The sequence below is a fragment of the Trichosurus vulpecula genome, chromosome 2, assembly GCF_011100635.1.
Source record: "Trichosurus vulpecula isolate mTriVul1 chromosome 2, mTriVul1.pri, whole genome shotgun sequence".
Classification (NCBI taxonomy): Eukaryota; Metazoa; Chordata; class Mammalia; order Diprotodontia; family Phalangeridae; genus Trichosurus; species Trichosurus vulpecula.
Genome location: NC_050574.1, coordinates 51,148,302 through 51,174,105, shown reverse-complemented (window position 1 = coordinate 51,174,105; position 25,804 = coordinate 51,148,302). Strand labels below are relative to the sequence as shown.

The following is a 25,804-nucleotide window of genomic DNA, read 5'->3' as shown; positions in this document are numbered from 1 at the left end:
TACACCCACTAGCTGTGCCGCCACGGGCAGGCCCCCTCATCTGCTAAAATGAGGCTCCCAGTACGTGCAGCGCTTACCTCATGGAGTTGTTAAGAATCAAAGGAGGCTGTGTGGGGAGGGAGGGCACTTTGCCAGCATGGAAGTGCTCTGTAAATGCCAGTATCATCATTATCCTTACGAGGATGATTACTGAATAGATTATGACTTAGAACGTCGTTCTGGATTTGAGAGGGGGGTGGCTATCATTATTGTTTGTCTGTATCCAGATCTGTGATTTCATCAGGATGGGCAACTGATACATTTGTCAATCGATATTTTTAAAGCACCTACTATGTGCCAGGCACTGTGCTTAAATTCCCAGTGTGGAAAGTCCCTTCACTGATGCCGATGGAGACACTGAGCAGGTACGTGTCTTGCCCATAATCACACAGCTAGAGTGTGTCACAGGAAGACGTTGGAGCTAGGTCTTTCTGATTCTAAGAGGAGCTATTCATTAGCATTGCTATAGGAGAGTGGTGTGGTGGTGTTCTATGGAGTAACAGTGAATATCAGACAGAGGGCAGGTAGGGACAAGCCGCAGTGGAAATAGTGCTGTTTCTGGAGTCAAAGGACCTGGGTTCAAGTCTTGCCTCTGACACCTACTCTTTGTGTGACCTTGGGAAAGTCACTTAACTTCCTTGGGCCTCAGTTTCCTCATCTGTTGGACTAGGTTATAGCCATGCTCTACCCAATGAGGAGCTCCGAGGAGGTTCAGTAAAGGATGTCATCAGTGTGATTGGAAGAGATAGGCTAGACACATAGTGAGAGGGAGAGAGGCCAGGGAGGCAGCCAGAGGGTTCCGTGGTTCTCCAGGGGAGGCTCCTGGCACATTGGGTGGAGGTCACAGACAGTCACCTAGAAGGGGCAGGCAGAGATGGGCTGCAATCTGTATCTTGGATCAATGACATCACGGATCCTGCTGTGCACTATGCAAGGGATTGCAAAATGAGAAGGGTCAAGTAGCATGCATGGTATTGAGGAAGGCGAGCTGGGAGAGCTCTGGGTTCAAATGTAGTGTCTAATGTCCCTTTCTGTGGCCTCAGTTTTGTCATCTGTAAGATGGGGAAGATAATCCTAGCCTTCCAGGCTTTACTGGTTTGTTGTGATAGAAAGCACTTTATACATTTATCAGACAGTTAAAATCACTTGTCTGTGTGAGTTATTATTAAATTCTTGGCCCCTCAGTGGGGATCCCCCTGCCCTTACCAACACACAAACGCAGATACACACACATACACGTCATTTGAGCCTTTGGCCCTGGGTGCTCCAGGAGGCCTGGATGCACCTTCTGATCAAAATTCTGGGTGCAGGGCAGGGAGGTAAGGATGAGATCGGCAGCCCCCTTTGCTCTTTCCAGTTGGAGGGGCACAGCATCCTTGCCCATAGCCTGGGGCTGCTCCCCCTCTCCCCCTCCAGGCTGTCTGACACCCTGGGATGTGGGGCCAGCAGGGGGCAGCCGGGGCCTGCAGACCCTTCCCATCTCTGGGCTGGGCTCTGAGCAGCTGCTACCAGCCGCCTCAGCAGCAGATGGCTCAGCCCGCTTCCTCCCCCCCTCCCTCCTGAGCTTTCTCATCAAGATGTCGCCTCCGCAGCCTGATCCAGCTGCCGTCACCGCCTCATCAAGTCCATCAGCAGCTCTTGGAGCCTCAATCCTGGCAGCTTCCTTCCCTCGATTCTCACCTACCTCCCCCCACTCTAAAGTCTCTGACAGCTCTGGAAAAGAGATCTCCCAACAGGGTGCAGTGGAGAGCACCTGGGGACCTGCCTGCCACTCCTGTCACTGCTCCTGGATGATCTGTCCCTCTACCTCTCTGGGCCCAAGCTTCCTCACCTGGATGGGTGTAGTGGGCTAGATTATCCCTAAATCTCTTTTAGAGCTAACATTCCATGTTCTAAGACCACTCCCAGCTCTGACATCCTGTGTTCTAAGAGCCCTCCCAGCTCTGACATCCTGTGTTCTAAGGGCCCTCCCAGCTCTGACATTCTGTGTTCTAAGGGCCCTCCCATCTCTTACATTCCGTGTTCTAAGGGCCTTCCCTGTTCTGATATCCTGTGTTCTAAGGCCCCCCTGCCCCAGCTCTGACATTCTGTGTTCTAATGGTCCTCCCAGCTCTGACATTCTGTGTTCTAATGCCCCTCCAAGCTCTGACATTCCAGAAGGTATAAGGTCCCTCCCAGCTCTGATATTCTCTGTTCTGCCCTCCCTTCCCAGGTCTGACATTGCCCATGTTCTAAAGTCTCTCCTCACAACAACCCTGATCTAAGTAATTCAGGCATGTTCTCCATTTTATCTCTCCCCACTCCCTCATTTTATAGATGAGAGAACTGAAGCCAAGAGAGGGGAACCCCTTGGCCCAAGGACCCTCTCTCTAGTGAGATCATTTCCCTTCTCAGGGAATATCCTCCCTTCCTTCCTCCCCTCCTCAGGGCTCCCCACGCTCACTCACTGACCCCTCTCTGTCCCATTTCTACACAAGTCATCCTGGATTTGAGCCTTCATACTCTGACATTCATTTCAGGGCTTTTCTGAGAGGCAGCAGGATGAAGAAGGTGGAGGTTGGACCTTTGGGTGAGGACGATCTGGGTTCGAATCCCATTTTGGACATAAAGTAGCTGGACTGGAGATAAGTTATTTAACTTTTGGCTGCCCTTTTGGCCATGTTCTAGGACTATGCTGCCATCAAGCTTCTGATGCACAATTTGATGGAGGGCCTTCCTACACTGGAAGTGCCCCACAAGGGTGAAAGTTTTTAACCAAAAAGCCCCCAAAGCTGAGTTAGGAGATCTTAAGGTCTGGCCTTGTCCCTGGCCTTAAGACACATCACGCCTCTTCTCCAGGCCTCTGTTAAACAGGGATAAGAATGCCAGCCCCGCATGCTTCCCATGGCAAATGTGAGGAAAGTGCTTTGTAAATCTTGAGTCACCAGAGACAGAATCCTTATATCCCTCCTTGGGGAAGGGAGCTGGGCTCAGTGCCCTCTAAGGTCTCTTCCCCCTCTGAATCTATGATCCTAAAAGTTCCCCATTTCTCCCAGCGCTTGAATTCTGCCCAATTTAAATTCTTGCATCAACTCAGAATGAGAGTTGGATTTATTGAATGCCTCCTATGAACACTAAACTGGGGTGGGGTGGGGGAGGAAAACAGAGATGAGGAATCACAACAGCTGCTCAGGCATCTCATGGGTTGGAAGGTTTGAAAAGTACACTCCAAGGATTATATCCCCAGTTTGCAGAGGAGGAAATTGAGGATTAAGTCACTTGCACGAGGTCACACAGCTAGTGAGTGCCTGACCAGATTCAGATCCAGGTCACAGAATCATAGATTTAAAGCTGGAAAAGGGTCTTGGAGGTCCCTGAGTCCAACCCCTTCACTTTGCAGATGAGGAAACTGAGGCTCAGACAGGTTTAGTGACTTGTTCAGGGTCATAGCTAGTGTGTATGAGGCAGGATTCAAACGCAAGTCTTCCTGATTCCAAGTCTTCTGACTCTAAGACAAGGATCTTTCTATCAAAATATGTTGTTTGCCCCATCTCCTGCTCTGCCCCACTGTGTGGCTGAAATGGGTATGGCAAAGACACAAATAGCCATGATGAATGGCAGAAAATGGCCAGAGGTACCTGAGAAGTACCCCAAAAGGGATGGTAGAATTTTGAGGGAGGAGAGATCACTTTCAACTGAATGTGAAGCAGGAAATAGGACTTCATAGACTAGGTTTCCTAGAGAAGAAGGGAGTTCCCTGACAATGGACTGAAGGTGAGATGAGTACTAACTAGGGATGCCATGGAGGGGGTTCCTTAATAGTGATAAGTCTACTGAGATTCTGTGGATATCTGAGACTCAGTGATGCTTCACAGCGCTTCTTAAACTCTGGGACTCACAGTTTAAGAAGTGCTGAAGGGGTCACAAGTAAAAAAAGTTTAGGAGGAACTGACCATTGAGCTGGGCCTTTATACAGAGGGGGAGGACATTCTAGTTAGAGGAAACTGCACTGGTCAAGCTGAGATGCCTAGGTCCCAAAGAGAAGAAAGAGAGCCATGGAGCACATCCAGAAGGGAAACAGCTACGAGGAATTTCCTGGAGAGGAATGAGGTCCTTCAAATAAGGAAGCATCTGCTTGACCTCCAGGGAACAAGGACATAAATCCACCAGTGGCAGCAGGGGTGAGATATCCAAGTGGTTCAGAGGAAGAAGAAATGAATAGTGATGGGGTTGGTGACTACCTGCTGAATGGGACTGAGTGAGCCATCGCCTTCTGTCTGTGATAACTAGAGAGGTCTGCTGTTTTCCTAGGGGCATGTAAGGACCTAAGGCTTATTAAACCAGCTAACTACTCCCTCCTGCTGGAAATTCCATGATGCTAGAAGAAATCTAGAAAGCATTGCTAAAGATTATAAAGGTTTAGGTAAGAAATTGAACATCTTAGGGGCAAAGGTGGTGTTTTCATCATTGCTTTGATAGCAGGAAAATTATTTTGAAGATAAAGGCAGATTTGGGAGGCAATCAGTCAACATTTATTAAGCACTTCCTGTGTTCCAAGCACCAAACTAAGCACTAGCGATATAAAAAGAGGCAAAAGATAACCCCCACTCTCAAGAAGCTCACAATCTAATGGGAGTGAGCAGCTAGTTAAGATGATGGTATCTGAGAATGAGATTTGAATTGGCAGGTTGTAACTTCAGATAGAGGAATGAAAGGCTCCTGGCCAGGGACAGAGGCCATCTAACAAGAGCTTGTGAGAATGTGTCTGCCTGAAGTCTTGCAAATCTGATAAAAAAGGTTTTAAATTGAAACGATCTGGGAGGAGGTCATATGTGGAAGGATGATACTGCCTACATACATCTAACAAACCAGGAATTCCAGAGAAAATCCACAATGTAGGAAGAAGACTAACAATGGAGATGCCCCCAAATTCATAAAAGACATAATCCAATAAAAGAGCTAACAATTAAATCCATGGCCTCAGATGTTAATTCAGAAGTGTAGCAACTAGGGATACCAGAGAGCCTAAGGAGGCAAAACTGAATTCATGAGTATCATTAATATTTTGTGGTACGGGACTCTTGGATGGACTATGGTTCTGAACTTTAGAATAAGGCATATCCTTCCTTTGGAATTTAAATGATCAGGATCATCTAGAGTGGAGTGGAATAGCACTGTCTAGTAGAAGGAAATATTCATGTGAGGTAATCCAAAACCAGACTGGAGAAGCACGGTAGAGAGCATTTTTGGGAAAATCAATGGATGCAGGAACAGAAGTCATATTGTTGTTGGAATGTATCCTGTCGAACACTTGGAAAAAAAGAGGTAAATGGGGGAGGAGGTCATTTGACAGCTCATGACCCTGATCCTGAGGCATGATCTAGTTGTGAAGGGGGACTTCAGTTATCCAGACACCCACTAAAGCTATCTCTTTTAACCAGAGGCAGAGCAGCAAATCACTTCTCCATTCACCTTGATGATCATACTATCTTTCAGAACGTGGAGGAACCAGCAATGGAAGATTCTATTGTATGCCTGATCATCATCAATAAGGATGAACCACTTCCTGGGTGAAAATCTTAGGGAGGAAAGTGACCTCTTCATCTTAGAATTTGTGGTAGAGAGTGAAAGAAAATTGACTATAATGTGATATGCTTTTAGTAGAACAGATTTCTAGTAGTTCAGAGAAAGCATGGATAGGATCCCATGGCTTAAAATTTTACAGAGTAAAGTCAGCCCAGAAAGGATGGGATGTACTTAAGAAAGAGGTTTTGAAGATACAAAGAGAAACAGTTCAGATGAGGAGGAAAATGTGGAACTGCCTAAAAAAGACCAATGTAGGTGCATAGGGAATGCATCAATCAGCTTAGTTAACAAAAAGACATCCGGAAGATGGAAGCAAAAGCAGGTAACATGTTTAATACAAAAGGGTTCCAGGGTCCTTTAAGAACTGCATCAAGAGTGCTAAAGCTTAGGATGAGCGAAGGCTGGTGATGACAACACCAATAACAAAAAGATTTTTCTATTCCACTGGGGAAAAGAGGAGGATTAAAGAAGGAATAAGATTACTGGTGGGGTTGGAAGGGGATGGTGAGAATGGACATGAACAGACATCAGAGAGAAGACAGAGCTGCTCAATTCTGATTTGACTTCGGTTTTTTCTGCTGAGAAGAGCGATCTTTGAACTGGAGAGATGGTCAATAAGGGAGCTGAGTTGAAGGCCCAAATAAGTAAGAAGTTAGTAAGAGAGTCCCAGGCTGACCTTGATGGGCTCATATCCCCTGGCCCAGATGCACTAGTTCCTCAGGTATTGAAAGAACTGACAGATGTGTTTGTTGAGCCACCATCAAGGATATTTGAAAGGCCTTGGAGAGAGAAAAAGGCATCGCAGGATTGGAGAGGTACAAATATCATCCTATTTTCTTAAAGGGAAAAGAACAGTGCCGCAATTATAGGGGTTTGGGCATATTGACTTTGATTCCTGATAAATTTCTGTTATTAAAGGGATGGTTAATGAATATTTAGAAGAGGAAGCAGCAGTTACAAAGAGTGAGGCTTCCTCAAGAACAAGTGTATGCTAAACTCATTTACTTTTTTTGGAACCAGTTATTAGCGTGTTGTAGACATGGTTTGCCTAGATTTTAGCAAAACATTTGGCAATGCTATTCTTGCAGAGAAGATGGAAAGATGTGAGCTACATGATAGTACAGTTTAGATTCTAAACTGGTTGAAAAACTAGGCTCAATAGGAGTTAAGTAGGGGATGCCCCAGGGATCTGTGCTTGGTCATTTTTATCAACAATTTGGATGAAAGCAAAAGATCATAGAATCATAGAGCTAGAAAGAGATTAGGAGTCATAATTATCTAACCTCTCATTTTAAAGACGAGGAGGATATGAATTACTCAGGGTCATAGAAGCGGCAAGCAGCAGAGTCAAGCCTCAAACTGAGGTCTTCTGGCTTCAAAATCTAGCACTTTTCCCACTGTTTATAAATGCTTCTAAAATTTGCAGATGATACAAAGCTTGGAGGTATTGCTAGCACTCTGGATAACTACCAGGATCCAAAAAGATATTGACAGGCTAGAATGTTGGGCTGAATCTAATAAGATGAAATTTAATAGGGTAAACCTTTGTATTGGGGTTTAAAAAAATCAGCTTCACGAGTACAAGATGGGCTGAATATTGCTACAAAGAAGTTGGTATAAAAAAGAGCTGGGGTTTTAGTGGCCTGTAAGATCAATACTAGTCAACATTTGATGTGGCAGCTAAAGAAGCTTAGGCTAACTCAGGCTCTATTAAAAAGGGCATTTAATAAGGACCTACTATGTACTAAGTGCTTTACAGATATTATATCATTTCATCTTCACAACAACCTTGGAAGGGAGGTGCTATTATTATCCCCATTTTATGTCGAGGAAACTGAGGCAGACAGAAGTTAAGTGATTTGTCCGGAGTCATGTAGCTAACATGATTTGAACTCGGGTCTTCCTGCCTCCAAGCCCAGCACTTTATCCACTGCATCACTTGCTGCATAGAGTATAGGACTGGAAAGGTGAGAGTTTTGTCTCTGCTCTGGTCAGATCATAGTTGGAGTATTGTGTTCAGTTACAGAAGTCACATTGCAGGAAGGGCATTCGATAAGTTGGAGAGCATCCAGGGAGGGCAACCAGGATAATGAAGTGCCTTGAGTTCCTCTCATGTGAGAATTATTTGAAGGCACCAGGGATGGTTAGCCTGGAGAAGACTTAAAGGAAGAGGGAGATGAAGTGGGAGGTGCGGGAGATAATCACTTCTTTAAATATTTGAAAGTACAGCAGCCAGTAGAAGAAGGATTAGACTTGTTGAGCTTGGGCCCAGAGGGCAGAACCAGGGGCAAAAGGTGGGAGCCAAGAGACAAATTCAAATATTCCTTCAGGAAAAATCTTTCTAACATAGTTATTCTAGTGTGGAGTGGGCTTCCCTCAAGAAGCAAGGAGTCCTCTTTCAGGAAAGGTCTTCCAATTCACTTGCAAGTCACAACATCACCCTCCTGACATCATTGGTCCTCTTCAAGAATGAAGGACAAACAACAACAATCCAGCAAAAGCCAAAGAGTGATGGCTTGTCAGGTAACGTTTGGACTAGGTGGCCTCTGAGGTCCCTCCCAACTCTGAGATTTTGTAACCCTGTGACATCACCATGCCTTTTCACAGAAACCACGCCATTGGACTGTTTCAGAGCTAATTTGGTCCCCTCTCTGCATCTCACCAGTCTAGCCTACGTGGGTGGACCCTCCTAGAAAGGTGCTCTCCAAATCCTGATCTTCCTTCAAAGCTCAACTCATGTCTTCTGCCTTCTGAGAAGCTTTCCTGGATCCCCTCAGTCTTCTCTTCTTCCACATTTTTCTTTGAAAGTGTTGAATTATGCCTCCCCAACTTTGCTCATTGAATGTAAGCTCCTTGGGGCAGAGACTGCTCCCCAAGCACCAAATATGGTGCCTAACCTATGGACTGAAACTGGTTTCATTGGTATAGGATTTCATGGCGAAGAAATTCCCTCTACTAGTGAATGATAATCAGTACTTGCTCTGCACATAATAATCTTCTCTACTGAGAAGTTGTGACTTGCCCTGGGTTGCACAGTCAGTATATATCACTGTCTAGACTCGAATCCAAGTCTACCTGACTCCTGATCAGCTCTTTGTCCACTACTACATGCAGTCTCTTTGTCTTACACATAGTAGGTATTTACTTAATAAATGTTTGTTAAATTGAATGGAATAGCTATGGTGAGCTGAATTAATAAGCAGCAGACACTTAATATATCTCTGCTACCCCTCACCATTTCTACTTTGCAAAGTCCTCTTACATATATTATGTCATTTGAGTCTTTTGAAATCTATGTGAAAGAAGTGGGTAAGGAATTATGTTCCTTGTTTACAGATAAGGAAACTGAGGTCTGCTGAGGGAAGGTGTCTTGCCTGGAGTCATGCAGGTCATTGCTGGAACCCTAACCCACAGCTATTGCTTCTAGGATCACAGGAGCATAAATTGAAAGCTGGAAAGGACTTGAAAGGTAAACTTAATCCAACTTCCTTACTTTATAAATAAACTTGTTAAATGATTTGCCCAAGGTCTCCTGGCTAGGAAATGGCCAAGCTGAACTCCGAATTCAGGTCCTATAACTCTAAGGTAAACCCTCTTTCCACTGCCCCATGACCCTCAACCAGGGTTCTTTCCACAAACTCAATCTCCCCCTTTCTCCCCAATATTCCAGGATGACATTCCCCCATGTGTGAGGCCTCTCTGTGTTTACCCTCTTTGCTTTCCCAAGCTCCTGGAAAAGGCCAGAAAGGCAATGGTTGTCAGCTCGGGAGCCTGGAATAAGAGCCAGTAGTGGCAGCCACTCACTCGAAGGTCCAATGGAAGGCCATAGGCTAAGCATTGGCAAAAGTCAGTGGTTCAGAGCCTGAGGTTCAGAACTGCTAGGAGGAAACAACTCAAGGCTCCATTTACCACAAATCCTTCTGAAGTGCCTGTCTGCCATCTCTCTCTTTTCTTTTCTGAGGAGGCAGATAGGAAAGGAACTGATCCTGCAGACAGCAAATGTCTCACAAAAAAGGGAATTGGCTTTCCTTTATTCTTGGACCCAGAGCTGAGGAAATGCTTCATTAGGCAGAAGTGGTGGCTGGCTGGCTTTCTGTTCAAGTAATTGGAAGCATAAAAGAAGAGAGAGAGAATCAGAGGGATGGAAGAAGCCAGAGAGGTAAATGGGACTAGCCAATGGAACAGGCTGTGATAGTGGTGCTATCGAGGAATGAGAACTGGATTTCAAGTTGGGAGAGCTGGGTATGACTCATGGCTCTGTTATTTATGACCTGCCTAGGTGAGTCTGGTAGGTGGTTTCTGCTTTTTCAACCTAAGGTTCTTCTCCTGTAAAATGAGAGTACCGGACTGAATCAAGGGCTCTTAACCCTTTTTGAGTCTCAGGCCTCCTTGGCAGGCCAGCGAAGCCTACATACTCCTTCTCAGAATAATGGTTGGCTTTAAATGCGTAAACTAAAATACATGGGATTACAAAGGAAGCCAATTATATGAAATAGCATGGTCAGAATATTAGAAAGAACAAGCTGTCTGTGAGAACGTCTTGACTAAATGACCTTCCAGATGCTTCCTAGTCCTGGAATTCTGGGTCCTAAGGTTCCTTTTGGATCTAATGATCTAGAGGGGTAATGGCTAGGACATTGCAGGGATGCCATATGCTCAGGACCTAGTGAAGCCCGAATAGAAAGCAGCATGGTGTATGGAGGGCAAGATATGGAGTCAGAGGATCTGGGTTCAGATCCTAGTTCTGCCCCTTATTACTTCTGTGACCTTGGGAAAGTCTCTCCTTCTCTCTGGGTCTCAGCTTATTCATCTGTAAAATGAAGAGGTTGGATTAGATGGCTCTTGAGCATCTTCTGACCTCTAAAGCTATGATGTTGCTTGACTTGGATCGGGCCTCCTTAGCTCTAAATTTAGGCCTGTGAAGGGTTGCACTCTGTGGCGAGCCCCCTAGGTGGTGTTCATCTCCCTCCCTGGGGGCGAGGTCGGGGGAGCATTTTCCTGGAAGAATGGAAGCTTTTTTGAAAAACGAAACAAAAATGTTGCCCTTACCTTTCCAACTTACAGTATCATCATTACTACACACCTTACTGAATTATAGAATCATGGAGTTTCAGAGTTGGAAAGGACCTCAGCAGCCAACTAGGTCAACCCTTACTTGAAAGGAATCCCATAGTAACCAGCACCTCTCCGGGCCATCCATTCCACTCTGACACACCTCTGATTATTAGAAGGCTTTTCCTGACATCCAGCCCAAATTGCCCCCCCTTGCATCTATAGTCCAGGCTTTGTTCCTGGTTCTTTTCCCCCATGTTACACGAGACATGTCTTAGGCTCTCTTCCATATGGTAGGCCTTCAGATATCATGTTGCCCCACCCCCCACCTCCTGCCAAGCTAAACATCCTCAGTTCCTTCAACTGATCCACATATGACATGGACTCAAGGCCCTTCACCCTCCTGATTCACTCCTCTGGGTGCTTTCCATCTGATCAATGTCCTTCCTCAATAATGATGCCTAGAATGGAACACCATGGTCTGACCAGGATAGCAAGATTATTGCTTCCTTATTCCTGGAAACTCTGTCTCTCTTCTTAATGTGACCCAAGATCACATTAGCTTTTTTTGACCGACTCCTATTGAGGTTGTAATCCATTTAGACCCTCCAGATCTTTTTCCTTAGAAGGAGCTGTCTAACCATTGTCTCTACCATCCTTTTGTGTGTGTGTGTGTGTGTGTGTGTGTGTGTGACATCATTGGATCCAAGTAGAAGATTTTACATTTATCCCTATTAAAACTAAATTCTATCTTATTCATCTCAGTCCAATGCTCTGGGCTTGCCCAGATCCTGCCCCTCTCATCCCATGCATTTGCTGTTCTTCTTGGTACCATCAGCCAATCTGCTAAGAATCAAAGAGAAGCTCTAAAAGACTGAGGTCTAGAAGGGGGAGGTTCTGCTGGGGGTGAAACTCTAGCCAAAGCTGAGGAGGAAACCACTGTCTTACAGGACAAGGCTGTCTTTGTATGACCATATCTGTCTCCAGGGTATGATTTGGGGGTGTCCCCTTACTCCTAACTCCCAAACTCACCCATTATGTTGCCTAAAATATTGCAATTAGAGAGCCAAAAGATTGTCATCCTTATTGCAATGGCAGCACTGCATAGATTATCTTCAAGTCATTGCCCCACTGTTGGCCTCAGTTTCTTCATCAGCAAGTTGGGAAGAGTAAAACTTTTTCTCCCTACAGCACTGGTTATTGAGGAATTATGGATGGAAGAGACCTTAGTGACCATAGGGTCAGAGCTGGAAGTAACCTCAGCAGGCATCCAGTCATGAGTATGAGGAAACCGAGGCTCAGAGATATTAAGGGACTTGTCCAAGGTCACAAAGGCAGAGCTATTATTTGAATGCAGATTCTTTAACTTCAGATCTAGTCTTCAAGATTATCTAGAGTTTATTTTACAGATGGGGAAACTGAGGTTTAGGGAAAGGAAAGTGGCTTGCCTAAAGTCACATAACTGGTATTTGCTTGAGTTTGAACCCAGCTTCTCTGCCTTGAAGTCTAGTGCTCTCTCTCCTACAACAACCTGTGAGCAACTGCTTCCTAAGTCTTAGTGCTCTCTAGAAATGTGATCTTTTGTTCTGAGGAGGTGATTAACACCTCAAGGCTCATTTCAAACACTCCCTCCTCCTGAAAGCCCTCCTTGTTCCCAACTGGCAGCTCACTCTCTCTCCTCTGAACATGCCCCAAAGAATCATATTAGTTCTTATCCTGTGGCACCTGGTGTGTACTCTCTTGTATTGAGGCAGCTAGACTGCAAAGTAGGTAGAGTGCTGGGCCTAGACTCAGGAAGACCCGAGTTCAAATATGGCCTCATACTTATTAGTCATGGGACCCTGGACAAGTCTAACTTAGTTTTTTTCTCCTATAAAATGGGGATAATAAAAAATACCTACCTCCCAGAGTTGTTGGGAGGATCAAATATTATATATGTAATATGTATTATAATTTATAATTAACATAATATAACATAATGTAATGTAATGTAATGTTATGTTATATTACATTATATTACAAACATACACACATGTATATGTTCATACATGCACATACATACAGGTATATATATACATATGTATCTACAAATAGATTACTTTGCAAACTTACACAGGGTAGTGACCATCTTCATATCTCTGCCCCCAATTACTCATTACTCCCTTCTTCGAATTTTGCTGCGTGTCACAGGGCTTTGTACAAAGCCTCAATAAAGGCTTGTTGATTTGAATGCTGAATTGAATTCCATTAATTAGAATCTTCCTCAGGCCACAGCTAACTGAGAACAGGTGTGGGGTCAGGGTGTGTGTGTGTGTGTGTGTGTGTGTGTGTGTGTGTGTGTGTGTGTGTGTGTTGAGGAAAGATGCCCAGCGTCAGGAGTAGATCTTGACCCTTTTGAAGATTTATCCCCTACCTTAGAATATTTCTGTTCTACTCCCAGAGTCTTCTGGAAAACCAAGAGTTATAAAAAATCAGAGCTGGGAGAGCTCTTAGAACAGAGAATGTCAGAGCTGGGAGGCTCCTTGGAACAGAGAATGTCAGAGCTAGGAGGGCCATTAGAACACAGACTGTCAGAGCTGGGAGGGCTCTTAGAACACAGAATGTCAAAAATGGGAAGGGCCTCAGAACCCAGAATGTCAGAGTTGGGAGGGGCTTAGAACACAGGATGGCAGAGCTAGAAGGGGGATTTGGAGGTATTCTAGCACAATCCACTCAGTTTCCATATGAGCAAGGAGAGCCTGAGAGCAGGGGAAGGATTTGCCCAAGTTCATACATTGTGTTCACGTTCCCCTGCTCTAATTCTCTCTACCTTCACTTTCTTCTCTGAGAGACTGAGTGCTATAGTGCTCATCCTGGATGAAACCCTTGGGTCACCTCCAATGTTCTTGGCTTTGATTTAGAAAACAAGGGTGTGCCCTCCACTTAGTAAAGCTGCCTTCAGTGTTCCCAGCCTTGGCTCAGCAGGCCTGGCTCTAGACTCCTGTGATCCTGATCTCACTTCCATATTTCTGCATTTTCTTGCCTCCAGATCTTATCCTCCATGTTCTTGACCCTACCCTGGTAATCTGACCTTTACTCCAGTCTGCACCCCACTGCAGTGTGCCTCAAATCCCAAAGCTCTGAGAGAACCATTCCCTGACATGGCCTTACCAAGTGTGACCTCAGCCTGCATGGGCATGGAGAGAGCTGGGTGCTTGACCTCACAGCTGAAGAGGGCCTCATTGTCCACCTGAGGGTTGAGGGTCCAGGTGAGCAGGGCTCGCACCTCCACAGTGCCATCACTGCCCGGGGCACGGCTATGACGCAGGAAATAGACAGGCTCTGCACTGTGGACCCAGCGGGGGAACTCTCGGCTCACCACAGTCTCTGGGATGTTCTCAGTTGTAGGTTGGAGGACAAGGCTTGGGTCTGGGGTCAGGCCCCGGAAGGGCCCCTCGGTGTAGGGATGCCCACCCCTGCCCTCGGCATCCAGTAGGGAGAGGGATTTCTGCATCTTAGTGTCATCCTGGTCACGGTGCAGCAGGCTACGAAATGCCTGGCCATCGTGGAGGGCGGCTGTCCCCACTGCGGGTTCTGACAGGGACACAGCTTCTATGGGCTCACCATCTCGCTTGAAGTAAACCTGAAAGGGGTGGGGGGGAAGAAGTGATCAGGTAAGGGGTGGACTCTTGTTTACCTCTAGTGGTTGGCTCAGAATTAGCCAGAGGAAGATGTTGCTCAGACCCACCCACCCACTCCAGGAAGCCTTCCCAGAATGCCCCTGTCTTTCCATTCTATTCCCTCCACACAGACTCCCATCACTTGTATGTGTCCATATATATATCCCCAACTCTTAATTCTCCACTCAGGCTATTTATTGTTTGGCTTCTCTGTGGCAAAAGTACCATCCTAAGCTACCTTCACCATGATCAGTAATCTTGAGTATCATCTGTTTTCTCTGCTCCAAACAAATCCCATAACCCAGGCCAAAGACCAACCCAAAGAATATTTGAATTCATTGCTGTTTTGGGTTATTCATGCTATTATTTCTCAGTCCTGGCCCAGAAAACCAGGAGGAAGCTAGAGTTTTATACTGTAAATACGCTCTAGAAAAAATACCGGGAACTCACATTTTTGCATATCAAATACTCCCTCAAATGCACTGGGGGTGGGGAGTGTGTGACTAATTAAAGGACTCTCAGGGTGAGTCTGTTTCTAATGGGAGGAATTGTCTTCCAATTCATCTGTTGCATAAAACCTGATTTTCCTATCTGGAGGTTGTTTAATGTGAGGTGTACAATTATAGCTACAGATGAATCATTTTTAAATGTCTCTTTGGGTTGGGTATTTCTTCTCTTGCTTCTTCCTTTAGGCTGGGAGCTGTCTGAGGGGTAGGGGCTGTGTCTCTCTAGTAGCAACCTGAGTTTAGGGTCTATGGCATTTCAGTCAAGCTGAGGGCCACTTCCCTGAGGTCAAGGGCTGGGTCTTGTCTATTAGGCTTGGAGCTTCTTGAGGGTAGGGACTCTCCTTCATCAAGCTGGGGGGTCTGGGTCCCTGAGGGGAGGAACTCAAGAGTTATAGGACCTGGGTTCAAATCTCACCTCAGAAACTTATTGCTTGTGTGACCTTCCATGATCTTCAGGTTCTTCATCTATAAAAGGAGGTTGGACTAGCTGGCTTCTGAGGTCCTCTCCAGTTCTAAATCTAGGCTCCCTTATGACTCCCATGATCCTTTTAATTCTCCCTCATCAAGTTGGAAGCTAGCTTCCTGGGACTAGGGACTAACTGGGTATTTCCTAGAGGCAGGGAATAACAGAGAAGGTTGCTTTCTGGAGGCACGGATCATGCCTTCTTTCAAAGGAGGCTATACCTCTTAGTGCTTAACCCAGGACTCTGGAAATAGCCAAAGTATCCTGTATCAGAGGTGACCCTCATTTGAACACCTTGGTGGCTTCTTGGGAAGGGACTTGGTTTCTAAGCAGGGGGATGGGAGCCTTTAAGAAGGTAGATATGGAGGGGACATTAGAAGGATATTGGAAGAAGAAATTCCAGAAATGTGTGTGTGTGTGTGTGTGTGTGTGCCTAAAGTCTGAACAGGTGTGCTTGTGTGGGAGGGAGATAGGTGTGCGGCTCTGGAGAAAGAAAATTGTCCTCCAGCTTTCTCTTCTAATGGGAGATTCAAGTTTTGAGCTGCGGAATTTAATTCAATTTGTTGTTTTTATATTTTGGTACATGCGCTCAGAGGCCTGTGGGAAACGGGTGTCTCTTTAATAAATCGAATAAATAAATCGATGGGAGCTGAGGAGGGGGGAGGCAGAGTACATGCGGGAAGCATTTCTGAGGGAGGCTGAATCCCAGGAGAGGGAAGGTAGGGGAGGAAGGGGAGGAAGGAAGAGAGAAGGAGACAATGGGGATGAAAGAAGGCAGCATTAGTGAGGGGGAGGGGTGTGTGTGTGTGTGTGTGTGTGTGTGTGTGTGTGTGTGAGAGTGTGTGTGTTGCTGGGGGTGGGGTGGGGTGGAATCAAATACAGGAGAGGCCAATCTGTCAGGGTTTAAAGCCTCCAAAAATGAATGTCGCTTCCACATAAAGGACTGCTTTGGGTTTTTTGAAAAGTGCTTCAAAAGCTGGATTGTAATTTATATCAAAGGATTCCTCTGAGCTTCCAACATCCCAGGCAGATGCAAGGAGCTGGCAGAATATGGGGGGCTGAGAAACATTTTTTTTAAAAAGGAGGAATATTTGATTATGTGAAACCTTAGAGGCCTGGCCTGCTGAAAGGTTTCAAGGGCCCTGAGGCACCATCAGCAGTGACAGTGGGAATGGGGGGAGGGGAGGGGGGAACATCAGAAATGAACCAGCGGCATCCTGGAGGGCACCTACCAGGATACCCTCGGAGGACAGCAGGCATCTTCCACCGGCCCTTTGTCACTGATGGTAGCGGTTGGTGGGGGGTGGGGGGAACTAGGAGTAATAGAGTGAGGGGAGTGGGAGTAGGGGCTCCTTTTGTGCCCCAATCTTCTTTGGGGTCTAGGAGCTCCCATGGAGCTCTTTATACTACTCTTTCCATTGTATCTGGGGAGGAAATGTGCATTTCTAGTGGAGTTGATGCAGGGTCACATAGACCTTTAAATCATGGGATGTTTGTGCCCCCTGTGGCAAAGCCCACTGGCCAGGTCCTTTGGGAATCACCAGAAGATCAAGAGGTAGACAAGACCTTAGCGTCTACCTCCTTTTATTACATAGAAGAGACAAGGCTCCCAAACGGGATATGACTTGCCCAAGCTTCCAAAAAAGTACGTAGTACATTGTGGAATTTACAGGCAGGTCATAGACTCATAGCTCTAGAACTGGAAAAGACCTTGGAAGCAATCTAATCCAGCCTCCTGATTTTGCAGATGAAGAAACTCAGGTCTGGCGAAATGACCTACAGTCACTTAGGCACTAAGCATCAGAGAGAGGCTTTGAATCTGGGGCATGGTTCCAAATCCAGTGCCCCTTCCATAATACCTTACTGTTTTATCTTCTATAGCCAGAGGGAAAGAGGCACAGGGAGAAAGTCTGAGTCAAATTTCTTCCTGGTTCCTGCCTGCCTCTTCATCCTGTCCCCTTCTCCCAAATCACCCCAGACTGGCCCCTTCCAACCACCCACTCTGCCAACCACGCTCAAATTGTCCCTCAAAATAGCCATGATGATGAGTATTGAGAAAAATTGTCAAAGCTTCAAGGATATTAGGGTGATCCTAAAAGAAATCAGTCAGTTAGATTATAATTACTTTCCCTTTTTTTGGTTCTTTTTAATTTTTTCTGGGCCTCAGGATCTGGAAGGAGTCTTTTAGCCCTGGAAGACTGGATGAGAAGGAATCTGGGAAGGCTAGAGGGAAGGATCAGGTCAGTGTGGGCAGGTAGGACCAAAATATATTGTGGATGGCTCATAAAGCCATAGGCTCAAGAATCAGAAGGGACTTTAGAAATCATCCTGCCTTACTCTTTTGTTTTGTTGATGGGGAAATTGAGTCTCAAAGAGAAGGGATTTTTCCAAGGTCATACAGGTAGAGGGTAGCAGAACTGTCCTTCAGACTCAGCTCCTTAGACTTTAAGGGATGATTTTGGCCTGGTTGGCAGCCAGGGTGGCCTTCTCCACCCATATCTCCTAGATGAACCTCCATTTGGAATGTCCAGGAATCGGGATACCCACACATGAGTGAACCAAAGGAGAGAAAGGTGGGGCACTGGAGCCCTTGAGATACTCACCACAGGGGCCGGCTTCCCTCCTGACACGATGCAGACCAGGGTGAAGTTCTGAGCCTGATAGCGGCTAAATGGGGCAGGTGTGTCGGCAGCCACAACAGCAATGGAGGTGGGAGGAGCTGGCAGGGAGGCAGATGCAGGTAGAAGTTTAGAGCAAGTGTACACCAATTTCAGGGGCTTCCATTTCACCCCTGGCCAGTCACTGAATCAGCCTTCCCTGTTCAATTCCCACCTAGAGCCCCTCCGGAAAGCCTTCTGTGAATCACTAAGGAGAATCCCACTCAGGGCTCACGTAACACTTTACTCTGTAACTCTTCAGTCAACTTGCCCTGTGACGTTAAATGTTGTAGGATCTTAGGACCTTGGAGAGGTCCATAGTCATCTATGGGATCACAGCGTAACCGGGCTCCTGAGTGGCCACATAGACTTACGGCAATTGGAGCCCAAAGGGACAATATGGTTTCTCCTCATGTGGAGGTGAGGTGGGAAATCCCTCCCATCACTCATCCTTCCCCTCCACGCAGGAGGAACTCACATTGCCTTTTGGGCTACAATTCCCCTAATTCTATACAAATACCCACTGGAAACTTGTGCCAATAGGAGGATCATAGATTGAGGGCAGGGCAGCTAGGCGGTACAGTGGATAGAGCACTGGGCCTGGAGTCAGGAAGACCCGAGTTCAAATCCAGTCTCAGACACTTCCTAGCTGTGTGACCCTGGGCAAATCACTTCACCCTGTCTGCCTCAGTTTCCTTATTTGTAAAATAAGCTGGAGAAGGAAATGGCAAACCAGTCTAGTATCTCTGCCAAGAAAATTCCAAAAGGGGTCATGGAGAGTCAGACATGACTGAAACAATGACAACAGGATTTAGGGCTGGAACCTCAGCAGCCACCTTGTTTTACAGATGAGAAACCTGAGGCCAAGAGGGATTAAATAGAGTGCCCTAGGACACAGGTTGTAAATGACACAGGTAGGATTTGAACTCAGGTCCTTGGACTCCAAAGTCAGTCATCTCTCTGTATTGTCATGCCCTGAATCCATATTTATTTTTTATCTCTAAGGTAGGGACCAGCTTAATCCAATTCTATTTTCAAAAGGGAGCAAGGAGTTCCATAGAGGAAGTAGATGCCTATGGGAAGAAGGTTTGTTGAGTGAGTCATCAAGTCAGTCAACATTCAATAAACATTGATTAAGTAGAGAATCCTGTGCTCCAAGTTACTATGACTTTATTTTCAACAAACATTTATTAAGTGCCTTCTGTATGCACAGCTCTCTGTTTCTTCATCACTGTGTGAAGGGGACTGTGGATTCTTGAAGGGCAGGTGGAGTTGGGGGGAATTCAGGCCCTGGCAGATTAAATCAAACTCGGAGGCCTTCATGTATGGGCCCAGGCTGGGATATCTGTTGTCTTGAAGACCTGCCTTGCTAAGTTCAGAGAAACACATCCACAGGGTGGGGACAAATGTTTCTGCCTGCAGCATCTCACCAAGGTAGCATATTATCATACACAAGGGTTGTAATCAGTATCATTGATCCACTGGATGATCTACATGGTTGAAATCTTAGAATCTCCAACTAGTATCTGAATAGGAATCCCCTCTACAACATCTTTTCAAGTGGTATCCAGCTTGTTGTACTTGAATGCCTCCAGAGACAGGGAGCTCACTACCTTAAGAGTCAGCCCATTCCACTCTGCAACTTCTACCTGTTGCTCCCAATTCTACCCTTGGGCCCAAGGAAAACAAGATAAAGCCTTTATCCTAGTGGACAGCTGTCAAGATAATTGAGGACCCTCTTTCCCACCCTCTTTCTAATCTTCTCCAAACACAACATCCCCAGTTCACTTGGTGGGTCCTCATATGAGATGTAACTGAGAACTCCTGGATCTTCACTTTCCTCAACTATAAACAAATGAAGGGGAGGGATGGGCCAGGTGGGCCCAGGTGGCTTGAGGTCCCTTCTGGCTCTAAATCATGACCCTATTATGGTCCCTTCTCCATTTTGGTGGATCATGTCAATGGGGTGATGACAGTGGAACTAGGAGGAGATACCTGGGAGACAAATTAGAGGAGGGGTTTTAGATTCCCCCACCAATGGAGAATTATTGACTGTCATTCACCTGTTGAAATCCTACTTAATTCAAGCCCCAATCTAGGCATAGACTCTGGTAATATAGAGAAAGAACCACCAAGCAGGGTGCTACATGTCCATTCCACTGCCAACAATGATGATAAAACTAGCTAGCATTCTATAACAATTTGAGGTTTGCAAAGTGCTTTATATAGTATATCCTTTGATCCCCGTGACATCTCTTTGAGGAATTATCTTCATTTTACAGATCAAGAAACTGAGGCTGAGAGAAAGCTGAATAAATGACTTGCCCATGGCCCCTTCTTTGCCACATCTGAAAGGTGCCAGTATCAGTAAGAGGGTGCTTTTATCTCCTATTCCTTCTCCAGGATGTCCTTAACCCCAAATGGAGAGAGATGAGACTCTTAGCTTTTCCAAACTGGGGTTAAAAGGGGCTGGAGTCCTGGTGTCCCAAGAGTGAAAGGTTGCCAATGACTGGGCTAATTAGGGGAGACAGCAAATTCTGCATGGGAGCTCCAGCTTGGCTTATATCCTTCTCTAGGTGAGGGGAAAGTCCTACATTACAGTCCTTTGGCATGATGGGAATTCAGAGAAGGGACAAGTAACTCTATGTGATAAGAGTCACACTTTACTTATCTTTGGATCCCTTCCCTGGTGATTTTGCCTATCAGGAGGGAATAGAGCCAAGAAGTAGCATGAAAGAAAAAAAATCTCTAAGAAAACAAAGCAAATATTCTGAAATTCATACATTAAAGTTTGTGCATTTTATAGTCACTTAATAAACATTAAGTGACTACTGTGTGCCAGGCTTGGTGCTAAGTGTTGGGGGATACAAAGAAAGGCAAAAGACAGTCTCTGCTTTCAAGGACCTCACAGTTGAATGAGGGGGACCACATGAATGAATAATGAATAAATGAATGAAGCATTTATTAAGTGCCTACTGTATGCCAGGGACTGTGTTAAGGGCTGGGGATACAAAGAAAGGTGAAGAACAATCCCTTCCCACAAGGAGCTCACAATCTAATGGGGGAAGGCAGCATATAAAAAGATGAAAAGGGGAGGGAAGGAGGAAGGGGACTGAGAGTTCCTGGGTGGGGGTGGGGGGCATGATGAAGTCCTTCAGTCAGGGGGAAAATGATGAGGTATCTGCCCTGGTCACCCTTCTCAAATGGAGGATCTGGGTGGGGCTTTCTGATGTCCACCCTCAACCCTCTCTAAACTGAGAGAGGGGCCCCCAGGGGCAAGGAGTGCTGAGAAAGCGGCAGTCTCAGAGTCGATTTGATTTTGCAGAAAGATGAGTTTGCATGATACAGGAACGCATCCAGGCTTTTCTACTCTTAGTCTATCCACAATGCTAACAAGCTTGATGGTCACCATGGGTAGAGATCGTGGATAAACAGCAAACCATAAAGCCAGTGGGGTCTGGGTTTAAGTTTCACTGCTGACACATACTGACTGTGTGGCCCTGGCTAAGTTATTGAACCCCTTAGCCCTCTAAGAAAACTCCCTAAGATTCTAACTTTCAGAGAAGGTGCCAATCTGGTGTCAATGGGCTGACAACAAAGGAAATAGGTCAGACCTGGGAGAAAAACACAGGGAGGGGCTCAGGGTGAGTCTCAGCAATTCCAGGAGGATTTAGATTCCCCCACCACTGGAGAGTTATTGGATCTCCTTTACCTGCTTAATTCCTACTTAATTGAAACCTGAGTCTAGGCATAGACACTGGTATTCAGAGTCCAATTTAACTCATCTCTTCACACGGGAGTTCCCTAAACCAATGAAATCACGGTTCTGGGCCTGTGACAAGACTGTCTGACAGCTCCATCAACAGCAGGTCGCAAAGGAAATATGGTGGTGGTGAGGTTGGCAGGGAACATAACATTAGGATGGAAGTGAAACAGGACTCCTGAGATGTCCAGGCAGATATGGTGAAGCCTAGGTAGGAAGCTCAAGCCTTCGCCCAACAGGAGAGCCCTTACATCCCTCCTCACAGCAATACTGATAAGAATGGCTGGTGGCAGCTCACTCATAAGTACTCAGATAGGAAGACTTTGTCAATTTATTTTCACCAGTGTGTTTACTCTCTTCATTGACATAAACCCCATCCACTTATAGTTTCGTAGAACATGGCCATCGAGAATAGCTGAAAAAAGTAGTTTCTATGGGGGTCAAATGATAATAGCAACCATCTAGGGCTCTCACATTTGCGAAGCACATTACAGATATTATCTCGTTTGATCCCCATGACAACCCTGAGAGGTAGGTGCAATTTTTATCTCCACTTTATAGATGAAGAAACCGAGGCAGACGGGTTAAGTGACTTGCTCCAGATCACACAGGAGGTCACATTTGAGCTCAGGTCTTCCTGACTCCGTGAAACAGCGGATGGAGCACTGGGCTGAGAATCAGGAAGACTCATCTTCCTGAGTTGAAATCTGGTCTCAGACACTTACCAGGTGTGTGACCCTGGGTGAGTCACTTGCCCCTGTTTACCTCAGTTTTCTCATCTGTAAAATGATCTGGAGAAGGAAATGGCAAAGCACTCCAGTATCTCTGCCAAGAAAACCCCAAATGGGGTCACAACTGAACAACAAAAACAGCTTCCTGACTTTGAATCCAGTACTCTGTGAACTACAGTGTCACCTAGCCACCCCTTTGAGCCTCAGCTTCTTCATCTGTTAAATGGAGGACAATAATACACATGGCACCTGTCTCATAAGCTTATGCTGATATGCAAATGAGGAAGTGTCTGAGAAATACTATATACATCCCAGCTATTATCGCACTCCAATTTCTCTTCCCGCTCCTGATGTTCCAATGTCCTTTTCAGCTCTAAAAGTCTTCGAGGCTGCAACATATGTTCCCTCATTTCACCGTACATCTATATGACCATATCCATGTACCTACATACGTAAATCCATGTCTGGGAGATTAGTAGCCAAGTCACGCACACGCCACCCACACGGACCCCGATCAGGAGCTGTTCTGGTCCCTCGTTAGATTTCTGAGCAGGTGTTAGCAATATGTACAGTTAATCAAGCCCGTCAGACAATAAGTGTTTTCAATTGTATAGATTGTGACACAATCCCTGCCGCTAATACCATTCTGCATGGCTGGGCCCCCTCCTCCCCATCCCCATCCCTCCTCCCTTTCCATGGAACTTAAATCTGGGACTCGAAGCATCTCAGACAACTCGCTGTCGTTTTAGCATTTGCCCACTGTCTCTCAGCTAGATGGCTCCAAGTAGATGTAATCTGGAATCAGGCCCCAGCTAAAGAGGCTTTGAACACCCCAGAGAATTACATTCCCTAACTTCTGTTAACTTCTTGTCACACATCCTCATCTTCTGAGAGTTGTAGAATGTCAGATCTGGGAGGGGCCTTAGAACACAGAATGTCAGAGCTGGGAGGGATCTTAGAACACAGGATTTCAGAGTTGGGAGGGGTCTTAGAACACAGGATGTCAGAGCTGGGAGGGACTTTGGAACAGTTATTAGAGATAAGAAGGGCCTTAGAACAGAGAATAGTGGAGGTGCAAAGTATCTCAGAAATAATTTAATCCAATTCCCTCATTTTTTAAGGTGAGAAAACTAAGATGCTAATGGAGGGGGTCTTCAATATTCCAATCTGTTGCTGACTAGTGAAAGCTTGCTTAATGACCAGTCAGTGTGTACTCAGGGAAGATAAACTTGTTTTAATGTCCCTGTGAAGAGAATTCAGTTAGGAAAAAAAATGATTCCGACCTGTGTGTTGGAAGCAAATACAAATGACCTTTGCAGGATGTGCTATTTTGGCCTCCCCCTCCCTCTGTCTCCTTGGGAGCTTACTACACTTACAGCCAAAACTGTCAGGAAATGTCGGGTCCCCATGGTTTTATGTATGATCTATTTTGTCTATAGCTGGGATAGTAGCCTTGGAAAAGTCCTTTCCTGGGTTTCTCTGTGGAGCAGAGTCCCCCAAGTACCTCTTTCTGCCTAGGAGCTCAGTGCCATCGGCATCTCTGGTCTCGTTAATCATGTTACTTCAATCAATGGAGTTTTTCTTGAGGTGAGGGGAGAGAATGTACGCATTTTCAGGGGTGGATGGGTAGGACTAAAAACTAGTTGCCAATTACATTATTTGCAAAAATCCATTCTTTCCTCTTGGCACGCCTGGTCTATTGACTGTTCCCTTCATTAGACCCATTTCCAACCCCACCCCACCCCCCACAATCTGTTCATAAAAGTGTCCATGAATAGAAATGTTCCTTTTTAAATTTTTCTTTCTTTTCACATTGCCCATTTCATATCTCATAACTTGATGGCCTCTCCCCCTCCCCCCATCCCTATCCATCAATGTCCCTTCTGCTCCATCAACTCATTGATTGAAACCTAACTCCCTTGGGAAGCCTGCTCTCACTTCACCCAGCAAACAATGAAGGCTCCTACTGTCTTTGGCCCTCTGGCACCTGTGTATTTCTCACTGAAAATCATGCTAGCTGTAGGCTGCTTAGGTAGTCTTGGTGCCATTTCCTAGACTCTTAAAAGCTTAGAGGACAGCAACCACATTGGGTCACCTAGAACCAAGAAGAAATCAGAGAACATAGAACTGTTGGAGTCAGATAGCCTCTTTGAACTTCAACTTTCCCATTGGTAAAATAGAAATAATATTAGAACCTACTGCATAGGATTATGTTAGTGATCAAATGAGAAAATACAAAGTACTTTGCAAACCTGTTTACATGTCAATTACCATCATCATCATCATCGTTATCTTTTCTGATGCAGTTCAGGTAGAAATGATCATAAGACAAAATAATTTTCTTCCTTTTCTTATTATTTCTTAACGATTATTGAGTCATTATTAATAATGAATGATTATAGATTCATAATTATTGTTATTAATAAAGTTGGAATGGATCTTTAAATATAAAACATTAGAATATAGATTGTTAGAGCTGGAAGGGAGCTTAGGAGCATAGAATGCCAGAGCAGCAAGGGGCCTTTGAATGTAGAATGTTTGAATTGGAGGAACTTTAGGACATGGAATGTCAAAATCAGAAAGTATGTAAGAACCTAGAATGTTGGAGGAAGAAGGTAACTTAGGACGGAGAATATCGCCCGTAGTCTGTTGGAGCCAGCTTGAACTGGAAACAGGTTGGTAAGTTCTCAGAATGAGTATTACACCTCAGAAATTGGCAAAGACACAAAAAAAGGCTTTGTTTATTGTTTGTTTATTGTTGTTTATTTGTTTGTTGTTTGCTGAGTGTCTAGGCTAAGAAAAGCTTAAGAGACATCCATGGAGACATTTATATCCATGGAGACAATTTTAGTAATGCAGATTAAATGTAGAAGATGTAAAAGTCTATTGAGGGCACACTTTTTTTTTTCTGGAGAGCTGTTCGTTCAACATTTATCAGCACATCTCTGAAGAACTGCAAGGAGTCTTAGAACCTAGAATGTCAGGGCTAGAAGGGATTTTAGAACAGGAAATGTCAGAGAACTAGAACACAGGATGTCAGAGCTGGGAGGGCCTTTAGAACACAGGATGTCAGGGCTGGGAGGGTCTTTAGAACACAGGATGGCAGAGCTGGGAGGGCCTTTAGAACACGGGATGTCAGGGCTGAGAGGGGCCTTAGAGCACAGGATGTTAGAGCTGGGAGGGCCCTTAGCACCCAGAATGTCAGAGCTGGGAGGGCCCTCAGAACACAGAATTTCAGAACTGGGAGGGCCCTTAGAACACAGGATATCAGAGGTGAGAGGGGCCTTAGAATATAGGATGTCAGAGCTGGCAGGGGCCTTAAAACACAGGATGTCAGAGCTGAGAAGGCCCTTAGAACACAGGATGTCA

At 45.5% G+C, this 25,804-nt stretch overlaps 1 protein-coding gene across 1 annotated transcript in view; it reads right to left on the bottom strand.

Annotated features, from left to right (window-relative positions):
* IGSF21 (immunoglobin superfamily member 21) overlaps positions 1 to 25,804 on the bottom strand; it is a 339,687-nt gene that overhangs the window by 16,001 nt on the left and 297,882 nt on the right. The window contains exons 10-11 of the mRNA XM_036743729.1: positions 17,888 to 18,003; positions 13,807 to 14,278 (exon numbers count right to left, since the gene is read on the bottom strand). Coding sequence (XP_036599624.1) covers positions 13,807 to 14,278; positions 17,888 to 18,003 — 588 coding nt within the window. The remainder of the gene's footprint in view (positions 1 to 13,806; positions 14,279 to 17,887; positions 18,004 to 25,804) is intronic.